The sequence below is a fragment of the Danio aesculapii genome, chromosome 22 (genome assembly GCF_903798145.1).
Source record: "Danio aesculapii chromosome 22, fDanAes4.1, whole genome shotgun sequence".
NCBI lineage: Eukaryota > Metazoa > Chordata > Actinopteri > Cypriniformes > Danionidae > Danio > Danio aesculapii.
Window position 1 is genome coordinate 28,440,464 of NC_079456.1, and position 13,068 is coordinate 28,453,531.

The window sequence follows — 13,068 nt, forward strand, 5'->3', positions numbered from 1 at the left end:
AACCTACATTACCTATAAAAAAAATGGTCAAGCTTTGACCATGGCTTTGACTGGTTCTATTTGACTGGTGGTCTAGTGAGGTCAGGCCCGGATTAAGAACTTACATTGTCTTGTAAGGCCCCCTACCCGGCCGCACCCCTATAATTGAATTAAAAATAAGTATAATATAATATTTTTTTAATAAAATGAATTTATAATTTGTTGCCTACATATTTAAATAAATGATATATAGCACATATATATTTATAGTCTACAAAGATTAAATTTATTTTTTAAAGCACTGAAATAAAAATTACTAATAAAACTAGTGAAAATTAATGTTTTTTTGTATACTTGTTCAAGTTCACTGAAACAATACTATATATAATATACTGCTAATTATTCTAAAATGAATATATATATATATATATATATATATATATATATATATATATATATATATATATATATATATATATATATATATATATTTTTTTTTTTTTTTTCTTTTCTGCTTAGTCCCTTTATTAACCCAGGGTCGCCACAGAGGAATGAACCTCCAACTTATCCAGCACATGTTTTACACAGCGGATGCCCTTCCAGCCGCAACCCATCTCTGGGAAACATCCATACACACTCTTTCTCCCTCTTTCTCTCCTTTTTCTGTCTGTCTCTCTGACATGATAAATACATGATAAATACTGCGCTGCTGTTAGCCTCCTCCGCCTGGTTAATGCTAGCTTACTCATCTAACGTTACCATAATGTCTTCTTCAATACCCTCAGTCTCCTGATCATGGGTCTGTTTAAAGAAGGTGTGTATGGAACATGCCTCAATAAAGATGCCTCCTCTCCTCTTTCTCTGGCATTTCTCTCTACTTGTCCACTCATTTTTGATGTACGACAGCTACTACACAGAGAGGGAGGCACTTTTATTAAGACGTGCCATCTATTAAATGTTCGACCTCATAGCTCCATGTGAATACGGATGAAGTAGGGCTAGTTGCGACAAATGATGATGACGAACAGAGTTCGGAAGATTGTAGATAACATTGTAGATACAAATCAATTCTATTAAGATGTTGCTAACATTTAACACCAGGTGGAAAATAACTGTTTATAGAATATAATTACTATTTAGATGCTGTTACACATATGAAATAATAGGCTAAACATTATTAAATACCCACGAGGCACTTGTGACTTTAAATCACATTTGCATTATTTTTTACATAATGTTTTCTTCCTATTAAAAATAAATATATTTCCAATCTGATATGTAACAGGGAGAGAAAAAGTAGCACGAGTTCAGCAGATGGTGGATTCGAACCGGGTTGATGATCAATTGCGTCAAAAGATGTTGCTGTGCGCTTTGCGAGGTACGCCACTCACGCTGTACTTTGTTTCGCTCTTTACTCATCTTGTTTCTGTCAATCGGGCATAAACTGTGAACATAGCTTATTTCAACAAGGTGCGCTATTTGCACTTAGCCTAAAAAGACACTCCAAAATTGGCTTTTTTTCCCCCTCGCAGGGGCCCCAAGTGCGCACAGGCCCCTGGGCCTGTGCCCATAAGGACCATTGGTTAATCCGGCCCTGAGTGAGGACCACTGTTCTAAAGCACCTTTTTACAGTGTTGATTGTGCAAAGCAGCTTAACATAGACTTAGACAAGAGAGTAAAAGCCATATTTCAGATTGTAGACCATTACATCAATTTAGTGAAGCAGGAGAGTGGTGTAGAATGCTGGTGTTGTACTTGCATTTTAAAACAGTTCAGTTCGGTTTAGTGTAAATTTACCACCACGGCATCTGCTCAGAATACAGGCCAGGTCCAGGATTATAGAGCCCTCGGGATAACGAGAAACAAATTAACATAAACGTAGATGCCATTCAGGTTACAGTTTTTTACAATTGTTTTGCCACAAGTTTCAGAACTCTGGTGTCAATTTTCAAAACTCTAGACACAAAATTCACAACCATTGCCAAAATTAACTCTTTTTTTCAAATGCTTGGATACAACACACACAAGTCAAAGATACTTTGTTCATTGAACCTAGATCACCGTTTCAATGTAATACAATTAAACATCAAACTGATCCAATTTCAAAATGCAACTCACACATTACATTTGAAATAAATGAGTGTTCATTTACTTAACATGCTGTCATTATCAACTGATACAAGCACTCAAAATGATAAATAACTGTTGCATTACTCTTGATGCGTGGAAACTGATGTACAATATTACATGTTTAGATGATGAAAGTTTTAGGATAGTTACCACAGAAGATCACCCAACTGGACTACATTATGTATAGATTTCATCTTTATTCATCCTTATTCCATATTTATGGTTTCTTTTACAGACAATGTTTTCATATTTGACATTACTGTATGTAAGAAAGCCCAATCACAGCAGAACAATGTCAGGCATGGATTCACATTGACAGAAGGTTCATTCCAAGATTTCTGAGTAATGAAAAAACCTCTGTGATGTAGAGGAGAAACTGTGCCCAAATCTACAAGACCAGACTGATAGAAACACAGATCCCAAAATAGAAATTTGATATATAGAAATATATGCAAATTACATATGTGACATAATAGTTCATATAAATCTTACATATATAAAATATGTCATACATGTCAAAATATTGCCTTTTTTTCAACTATTAGAATTACAAATATGTACATATATGTTACGTGAATATATTTTCAATTATGTTATATATTTTACATTCTACAAATATATTACCTATAAGTTGTATGTGTCCATGTGGCTGTGTGTCATATATATATATATGATATGGTTGAAAAAATGTAAACAGTGAATTTTGACAAATTATTGACTATTATGACATTTTATATACAGTATGTGGAATCCATTTGTAATTTGCATATGTTGCCATATATACTGCCATATATCAGCTTTCTATTTGGGGATGTGCAGTGAGAAATAAATGAGAGTAAACATACATTATGATGTAATGAATAAAACTAGTTCAGTGTATCCTCTGTCTATACTGTTCCGTCTACACTTATGTATAAACCATAATGAAACCTGTATCATATATTTTAAACAACAATATTTTAATGATTGTTAAAGATTGTTTTTCAAAACGATGTGCATCTTGTGTGCTGGTGATCTAAAGTTCTGTTCCTGTAGTATGATAAAAGGATTATGTGAATCAATGATCCTGCAAATCCAAGACTTCTTTAAGGAAATGAACGCAGCATGTTTTGAACACTGGAGAGTCTGTGTTGAAAGTAGACTCTTTAGGGTTTTGTGTCTAGAGGTTTGAAAATTGAAATCAGGGTTCTGAAATTTGTGGCAAAACAATTAAGAAAAAACTGTAAAAGGTCTTTTTTGGAATTGTTCCGCACTCAATGTTTATTATTATGATATATTGAATTGTTGAATATCGGCATATGTCTAGAGCTGGTTCTCCCCGCTCCATACTCGAAGTATCATATACTGATATAGTACTGATATAGAAGAGACTATGTCACAAACATCAAAGTCATACTACGAGTTTCATGCAGCAACAGAATGACAGGTGACCACTCATTTCAAAGGAGAGTAAGCGGCAAATTCCTGCAGCAGCTGTTTGTATCTCCGTGCTGACCTAAACAGACCAGCAGATAATTTGCAACAGATAAATAGCCGCAATGGCAGCCAGAGAACATGATTATATATTTGTAATTAAGCATTTTATGTACTGATTCCATTCATATTTAATGTTTTCCCTGAATATTGTTTATATTTATCAGCATGTAACCTCATTCACTCTCAAAGAATATTGTTATAAATGTTACCTTAGCTACCTCAAGGTGGGAACACCCACAAGCGACTTCAATCACCACCCACTGTGACAGGCAGCTACTAAGTCACTGCTATGAATGAGGCTTGAGACTGAACCACACTGTAAAAAAAAGTTGACTCAACTCAGAATTGTAAGGCAAGTTGCTGCAGAGCTTTTTTTAAGTTGACTCAACTTTCAACCCAAGTACTACACTTGACTCGATTTAAGTTGAGTAAACTCAAAAATGTCCTGAAGCTGGATGCCTCAAAATTTTAAGTTGAGTCATCTTTTTTTTTACAGTGCAGTGCATGGTTATTTGATAACTGTATGTAGTTGTTATAGAGTTACACAATCAAGAAACAATAAATAAACACATACACATTTAACATTTTGCACTGTTTAAGACACCTACTTATGGCAAATGTGACATGATATATTTACTAATCAGGTAAATATATGCTGTATTGAGATTAGGCATGGGCCGGTATAAGATTCTGACGGTATGATAACCTTGGGTAAAAATATCACGGTTTCACAGTATCTCAGGATTGTGATTACTGCTCTAAAATATATTTATTTTAAATGTCTGTGTAAAAAACAAAAAGCTTTTCCCCCTTTAAACACAATATGTTTTATCTTGAGAAACTTTAAAAATATTTTGGTGCAGTAAAAACATGTCAGGCTAAATAATGATAGTGAATCATTGACTTCTGCTGTCTTCATTAGATTCAAAAACTGTTTTTTTTACAATTTAAAAGAGCATCATTGGATATCTTTTCTGCTGGAGATGCTGTTGTTTAAAAAAAATATATCAATAAAAAAATCTTACACTTACGTTAGGAATGGTATTACAGAAAATTTTGGCGGTTTTAAAACCTTGACTTTTCCAAACTGCGGTATACTGTACCTTGAAAACGGTTATCGTCCCATGCCTAGTTGGGATCCATAAGAGTTACTGTACAAAAACATTATTTAAAGTCCCCAACCCGGATTTTCTGACATTTGTTTAAAGCTTCCATATTTACTGACACTATACATAAGAGACTTGCACGCCTGCAGGAGTACTGAGGGACCCAACGCACCAAGTGCAGCATGGGACAAGATTTTATGGATGAATATGGGTATGAGTGGTGAGGTCCTTATGTAGTCCTGGTTGTGGGAGAATACAATTAAACGTAGGACTCCTGCAAAATGGCCTTCTGCATAGTTTCTGATTTATCAGGGTTTGCCACAGTGGAATGAACTACCAAAATGGAAATATCTTAAAATAGTTTACTCAAAAAGCGAATACTTTTTGTACTTTAGTGCAAATAGTTTTAAAATGAATGACTGAAACAAAAAAGAATGACTGAAACTAAATAAAAATAATTTATAGGCAATTTAGAACTTACGTTTTTAGACCTACATTTTTTATTAAGTCATTCTGTTTATTTTTAGGGCAGCACGGTGGCACAGTGGTAGCACAATCACCTCACAGCAAGAAGGTCACTGGTTTTGTTTCATTAAATAATTAATAGCCTATTTCAAACTGTTCTGACTATTTCAATTTTCTGAAAAGCTCCTTCATGTCTTTGTTCATTATTCTATTTAATTAAACTTAACTGGCAACATGGTGACTCAGTGGTTAGCACTGTCGCCTCACAGCAAGAAGGTCACTGGTTTGAGTGGCGGCTGGGCCAGCTGGCATTTCTGTGTGGAGTCTGCATGTTCTCCCTGTGTTGTCGTGGGTTTCCTCTGGGTGCTTCGGTTTCCCACACAATCCAAACACATGCGCTAATAGATGAATTGGATGAGCTAAATTGTCTGTAGTGTATGAGTGTGTGTGTGAATGTGAGTGTGTTTGGGTGTTTTCCAGTACTGGGTTGCGACTGGAAGGGCATCCATTGTGTAAAACATATGCTGGAATAGTTGGTGGTTCATTCTACTGTGGCGACTCCTGATAAAAAAGGGACTAAGCCTAAGGAAAATTAATGAATGAATAAACTAAGACTACACCTATTTGTTTACTTTGTTTTTTTTAATTCATATTCAAAAGGGAATCAAGTGAAGCAATTGAGAGAATAGCTTTAATCTCAGCTTCTTTGTAAAGCCTGCCTTGTTTTGCCACTCATTCAAAAACTGAGGACATGATAAAATGCACCTGTCAGTCAATTAAATTTGCAAATGTTGATCAATTTTACTGTCTAAAAATTGAAATCGAAATCTCAAGAGAGAGAAAATAGGTTATTCTTTTGAATTTTGAATTGGAGCATGATCAAAGACTAAGATATGGTAAGATACCAACATTTACACCTGTCAGTCAATTTAGGTGGGTGGGAATACCACACTCCCGATAAACACAGATCAATGCACATATAACCAGCGAAAAAAAAACAGACATGTTTGGAAAGTGTTCTTTAGGTTTGTTATGCATGTGAATAAAGAAGTTTGCAAGTGTTGATAATCATAATAAGTGTGTGTGTGTTCAAATGACTCTAAAGGCCCATGGCAAACATTTATATATTTTGAAGACATTTAATAGTAATAACTGATAGGAGTGTGGTGATCTTGTGTTAAATGATTGAAACTTTTCAGGAATGTGTCAATAATGACAAATGTTCATTTTCTTTTTAATTGTCTTTTGTCTCTTTTGTAATCTTGTTTAAAGATTTGTTAAATATTTTACTCTTTCAGTTTGATGTTTCAAAGAGTGTTTTTTAAAAAAAATATCCATGTAAAGTACAAAAAAAGGGGGGGGGGGGGTTGTGAAAATGTTGAAATCACAATGTTTCCATTTTTTTAAACATTTTTTCACTTTCAGTACATCATCATCATGTAAATGCACACTTAGAGATGTTTCAGAACGGTTGTGATGCCGTAACTGTTCTGATGTAATGATGTTTAATTAAGTCGTCATATGACATCACAGTGCTTGAACCACAAATGATTAAAAAGGTTCAACACCTTCTCAGACTTCATTCTTGTTTGTTATGTATCAGAATAATATGCATTTTCTTCTGAACTTTACTTTCTTCAGTATTAGCCGGCCCCCCCTTTGAATTTGTTTTTCTTTTTTTAAATATTTCCCAAATTATGTTTAACAGAGCAAGGAAATTTTCACAGTATGTCTGATAATATTTTTTCTTCTGGAGAAAGTCTTATTTGTTTTATTTTGGTTAGAATAAAAGCAGTTTTTAATTTTTTTAATCCATTTTAAGGTCAAAATTAGTAGCTACTTTAAGCTATATATATTTTTTGAAAGTCTACAGAACAAACCATCGTTATACAATAACTTGCCTAATAACCCTAACCTGCCTAGTTAACTTAATTAACCTAGTTAAGCCTTTAAATGTCACTTTAAGCTATATAGAAGTGTCTTAAAAAATATCTTGTAAAATATTATTTATTGTCATCATGGCAAAGATAAAATAAATCAGTTATTAGAAATGAGTTATTAAAACTATTATGTTTAGAAATTTATTGAAAAAAATCCGTTAAACAGAAATTGCGGAAAAAAAATAATTCAGGGGAGCTAATAATTCTGACTTCAACTGTGTGTGTGTGTGTGTGTGTGTGTGTGTGTGTGTGTGTGTGTGTGTGTGTGTGTGTGTGTGTGTGTGTGTGTGTGTGTGTGTGTGTGTGTGTGTGTGTTTGTGTGTGTTTGTGTGTGTGCGTGTGTGTGCGTGTGTGTGTGTGTGTGTGTGTGTGTGTGTGTGTGTGTGTGGGTAGGCTGAATTGTCCCTAGTGTTTGACTGTGTATGGATGTTTCCCAGATATGGGTTGCAGCCGGAAGGGCATCCGCTGCATAAAACATGTGCTGGATAAGGTTCATTCTGCTTTGGCGACCCCGATTAATAAAGGGTCTAAACTGAAAAGAAAATGAATGAATGAATATATATATATATATATATATATATATATATATATATATATATATATATATATATATATATCCCCAATTTCTGTTTAACAGAGAGAAGATTTTTTCAACACATTTCTAAACATAATAGTTTTAATAACTCATTTCTAATAACTGATTTATTTTATCTTTGCCATGATGACAGAAAATAATATTTTTCTAGATATTTTTCAAGACACTGCTATACAGCTTAAAGTGACATTTAAAGACTTAACTAGGTTAATTAGGTTAATTAGGCAAGTTAGGGTAATTAGGCAATTTATTATATAAGAATGATTTGTTCTGTAGACAATCAAAAAAATAGCTTAAAGGGGCTTAAAATAATCAATTTTAAGTTCAATAATAGCCCCTTTAAGAATTGTGTTTGTTCTGTTGACAATTCAATTGTCAACAGAACAAACACTTTTATAATATAAAAACCCAGTTATGACTTTAAATTGCACTTTAAGCTGAATAACATTATGTCATCATGACAAAGACTAAAAGTAGTCATCAGAAATTAGTTAATAAAACTATATTTTGCTGAAAAAGATCTTCTCTTCATTAAACAACACTTGGAAATATTATTAAAATAATTAAAAATTCTCTGGAGGGCTGATGATCTTCACTTCAACTGTATCTTTAAATGTGTAAAAGTTTTGTTTTGTTTAGTAGTACTTGTATGTATAGTGTGTGGGTGTATTTACAAAACACATATTATGTAAAAGCTAACTTTTATTTTGTGTGTGATTAATCTTTGTCCTGCACTACTATTAATACTTGCTGATTTAAAACTACAGTATTGAAAAGCCGTGTTGGCATATATGTTGGTAATAATGTGTGTGTTTCTTGGTCTCTTTCAGAATGACCACGTGTTGGGCTGGTGTGAGAACCACAGGAGATGTTCACAGGTGAGCCATTTCTTTTCTTTTTGTCAGATGAAATTCAGAGCTTGACATTATTCACTGAGCTCATAGCTTATGCTTCAGCGTTGCTAAATAAAACTCTGTTCAAATGTAATTTCCTTTTATTACAAGGAAATGGCCAAAGGTTAATGCCTTTATACAAACCACATGCCCTGTTCATACACTAAAGCTCACTCATGTCTAATGGCTTCTGGAAACCCAACACAAACAGCACTGAGGGCCACTGTTTTACCCCGGGAGATTTTTTCTCTCTATTTTTGGCCTTATTACAGCTCTTTCCTTTCACCTTATTACTGTCATTTTTAATGTACTACTTTATTAAATAGATAAATATATTTGTGGTTTAAATTTTTTCCTGTGCCATTTTCTTAATGTGAAATCACAAATGCTATTTTATATCTTAGCGAGCATCTGTGTGTATTATTTCAATTAAATTACATGTTTGCAGGCTTTTTCAGTAACATGCACCATCTTAGAAACATGTTTCCATCTGATGTCTCACAATGTCTTATTCATTCATTCATTCATTTTCTTTTCGATTTAGTCGCTTAATCAGGGGTCGCCACAGCAGAATGAACCGCCAACTTATCCAGCATATGTTTTACGCAGTGGATGCCCTTCCAGCCACAACCCAACACTAGGAAACACCCATACACTCTTGTATTCACACACATACACTACAGCCAATTTAGCTTATTCAATTCACCTATAGCGCATGTCTTTGGATGGTGGGGGGAAACGGAGCACCCGGCGGAAACGCACATGAACACAGGGAGACCATGCAAACTCCACACAGAAATGCCAACTGACCAAATTGGGGCTTGAACCAGCGACCTTCTTGCTGTGAGGCGATTGTGCTACCCACTGTGCCACAGTGACGCCCTCACAAAGTCTATTTTATTATTATTTTTTTTTTATTTTAAGACCACTTTTGTCTGTGGATTAAATAAGTGCCACAATACAAAATGGGATGTGAACATGCTTCATGTTGACTTTAAGAGGTTTGTTTGTTTTTCGTTCGCTCCCTTGGGAAATAAAGTCCATTTGCTAGGATGCATGTATCAAAAAAAAAGTTCCCCGGATTCGGTTTACTTCAGGAAAAATTCAGTCTGCTCTCATGGGGAAATTTGCACACCGGCCTTTCTGCAAAATGTATAAACAGAAACCTAAAGATAAAATTCCCAGCTGAAATATTGACACTCCAGCAACTTCCTTTGACATACATATATTATGATTACAGGAGACATTATCAATTAATAAAGACATCATACAATGCAGTTTAAAAGCAGCTTAATAAATCACAATAATGAATGGAAAATAAAAAAAATGACTAATGCGAACACAATCAAAAATGAGGCAGGTCAACAGTTATTTCTTTAGACACACTCTGTAGACACATTCAAACTTAGCTGTGAAGCATGTAAAGCTCAGCTGTAAAGTAAGTCTTTATGCAAGTTTGATTTTGTAACAAACTGGAGTTTAATAGCAGACGGTTTACAGTTAACACAGCTTAAACAGGTGAAGGGGTCAAGACAGGCAGCAAACAATCAATAAATGGTAAACAAAGGCTCAAAAAACTAGGAAAACTGCTTGGTAATGTTCACTTACAGCAAAACAAGACTCCGCATTGGATGTGTGTGTGTGAACTAGTCCATGTAATTGGTTATAATGTGTAATCAGAAGGTGAATTGAACCTAGTTTGTGACTTCAGGGGCGGCGCGGTGGCGCAGTGGGTAGCGCTGGGTCAGTTGGCATTTCTGTGTGGAGTTTGCATGTTCTTCCCGTGTTGCCGTGGGTTTTCTCTGGGTGCTTCGGTTTCCCCCACAGTCCAAACACATACGCTATAGGTGAATTGGGTGTGAATGAGAGTGTATGGGTGTTTCCCAATGATGAGTTGCGGATGGAAGGGCATCCGCTGTGTAAAACACATGCAGGATAAGTTGGCGGTTCATTCCACTATGGCGACTCCTGATTAATAAAGGGACTAAGCTGAAAAGAAAATGAATGAATGAAACTGTGACTTCAGGACATGATTGGATTTGGTAGTTCGAGGGAGAGGGCAACACCACTGGCGATCAGAACAAATATATCTGTAAGCTATTAAAAAAAAGTCATTGGTTATGAAAAAAAATAAATAAATAAACAGTGATGATGTCATCCAGCTCAATGATGTTTATTTTTTTACTTAGCATAGTGCTGTCCAATATATCATAATATCATTTAATATTGATTGTCTTTATGGTATGCTACACTGTAAAAAATAAATCCTTAAAATTTACTGTAAAAAAACGGCAGCTGTGGTTGCCAGAATTTTACCCTTTAAAAATACAGTAAAAACCGTAAAAGTAATTTCTTATTTTTTACTGTAAACTACCGTATTACATTAATTTATAGATGTAATATGTCTGTATTTTGAATTAACAACATCTACACATCTTTTGTTACACAGTTAGACACCTTAACACAGCCATATGCAGGAGGTGATGAGAAAGTTACATAATGAACCAATGCTCATCACAAACAACTTTTCCCACATGCAGGAAATTATATCAGTGTATAGAATGTGCTCAGTGTCATTCACCCAGCTACTAAACACCAGTATGGTAACACACATAAAAGTAAAGTCATGTTAAAAAGTTATCATAGTTATCAAAGTTATCAAGTTATCAATATTAGATGTAACATAAATCTCTAATGTACATAACTGATGGGGAAACAACTAAAAAGATCTATAGTAATGTCAAAAGAAGCATAAAAAGTGATGTGCCATGCAGGGAATTCTGGGAAAGTCAATTTATGGTTATTCGCCGTATATATTAAGGAAACATACTGTTAACCAGGTTACGGATTTTTACAGTTGACATTTTTACAGTTTTTTTACTGTTGAAATCACGCCCATTTTTTACTGTGTGTGAATTCAAGACACTTTCTTTTCTTAGCGCATAATTTGTAAATTAATACATTTTGGGATAGTAAAAAAAAATTAGCAAAAATGTGTTTATATTTCCTGGTTTTGGAGTTGCAGTTGTTGCTGTTTTCAGTACAGCAATAGGGAAAACAAAAATATATTTTAAATCTGAGGATTGAGGGTGTTCACTCGTGCTACATCCAAAACCCCATACTACTCAGATAAGTACTACATCTGAACTTGAATTTACTTTACAAACATTATCAAGGAAAATTCTTTATCTGTAGTTCCCAACCTTTTTTCCTGGAGACTCCTAAGTTAACTTTCAAAATTCAAAATAACCATATAATTCATATAACCAAAATAACCAAAATTCATAAAATAATATGAATTTCAAAAAGCAGCGTTTTAATAATAAATAAAACAACTGCAAAAAGATTGAAATAATAATATAAATATTGACTAACAGTTTTAAATGAACAGAAATGTTGGAGTTGTTAGCAACTTACATGTATAGCTTTTTGCACACAATATGCTTATTGTAATTTTTTTTTCAATAGGGCATAAAAGCTCAATATAAATTGGGTATTGGTTTTCACGTTTTGCCCCATGTTGTTTAAATAGCAAATGCATTTGCACCACTTTGTGGACTCATAAGTGTGCTGGTCTGAAAAGGAGGTGTGATAAGGCGCATTATCACGTTGCTATTTTGAGGAATTGAAATAGACCGCGCCATTGACCAACTAAAAGCTTCTCTAAAGTCCAGAGCAGAGCGTGTTAGTTAAAAAATTATAATTTTTTACATAAATTAAAAAAACACTACCTCCATGCCTTCATGTAGGGGGGCTTTTTCAGTTTATTCATCACAATTTGCATTTGTATAATGTTATTATTATTAGCAGTTTTATTTATTATATGCATATTTTTATTTGGTTAAAAAAAACAAGTTTAGATTTGTCCGCCTGTCGGGTTTTGGAGATGTCTGCTAGGACTGCTCGATTATGGGGAAAAATCATAATCATGCCTGATTATTTTTGGTCATATGTGTAATCACGATTATTCAAAACGATTATAAGTTGAAGTCAAAATTATTAGCCCTCCTGTGAATTTTTTATTTTTGTTTAATATTTTTTTTTAATATTTCCCAAATGATGGATTTTTTCGCAGTATTTCCTATAATTATTTTTCTTCTGTTAAAAAGTCTTATTTGTTTTATTTTGGCTAGAATAAAAGCTGGTTGAAATATTTTGAAACCTATTTTAATGGCTCGTTTCCACTGACCGGTACGGTACGGTTTGGTTCGGTTTGGTACGGGTCACCTTTATCAGGCTTGCGTTTCCACTAACAAGGGTACCCTTTTGGTGGGCGTGGTGTATGACAGACAGTTTCAGTCGACGTCATTCTCGCTCGAGGAAATGTCTACAATAAAGCTGTACAGGTCACTTACATATCATATGAGAAGCACTTCTCACAAAACAGATGCTTCATACACATAAATGCTTGTGTAGAAATGTTTATTAGTAATTTTTCAAAGAACATGAGTTGATTATAACTGCAGATCAATGATAGTGCGAAA

The 13,068-nt window shown here is 34.2% G+C and overlaps 1 protein-coding gene across 1 annotated transcript in view; it reads left to right on the forward strand.

The window, feature by feature from the left end:
- Positions 1–13,068, forward strand: part of anos1b (anosmin 1b) — a 189,199-nt gene that overhangs the window by 30,248 nt on the left and 145,883 nt on the right. Inside the window, exon 2 of the mRNA XM_056447647.1 lies at positions 8,522–8,569. Within this exon, the coding sequence (XP_056303622.1) occupies positions 8,522–8,569 (48 nt within the window). The remainder of the gene's footprint in view (positions 1–8,521; positions 8,570–13,068) is intronic.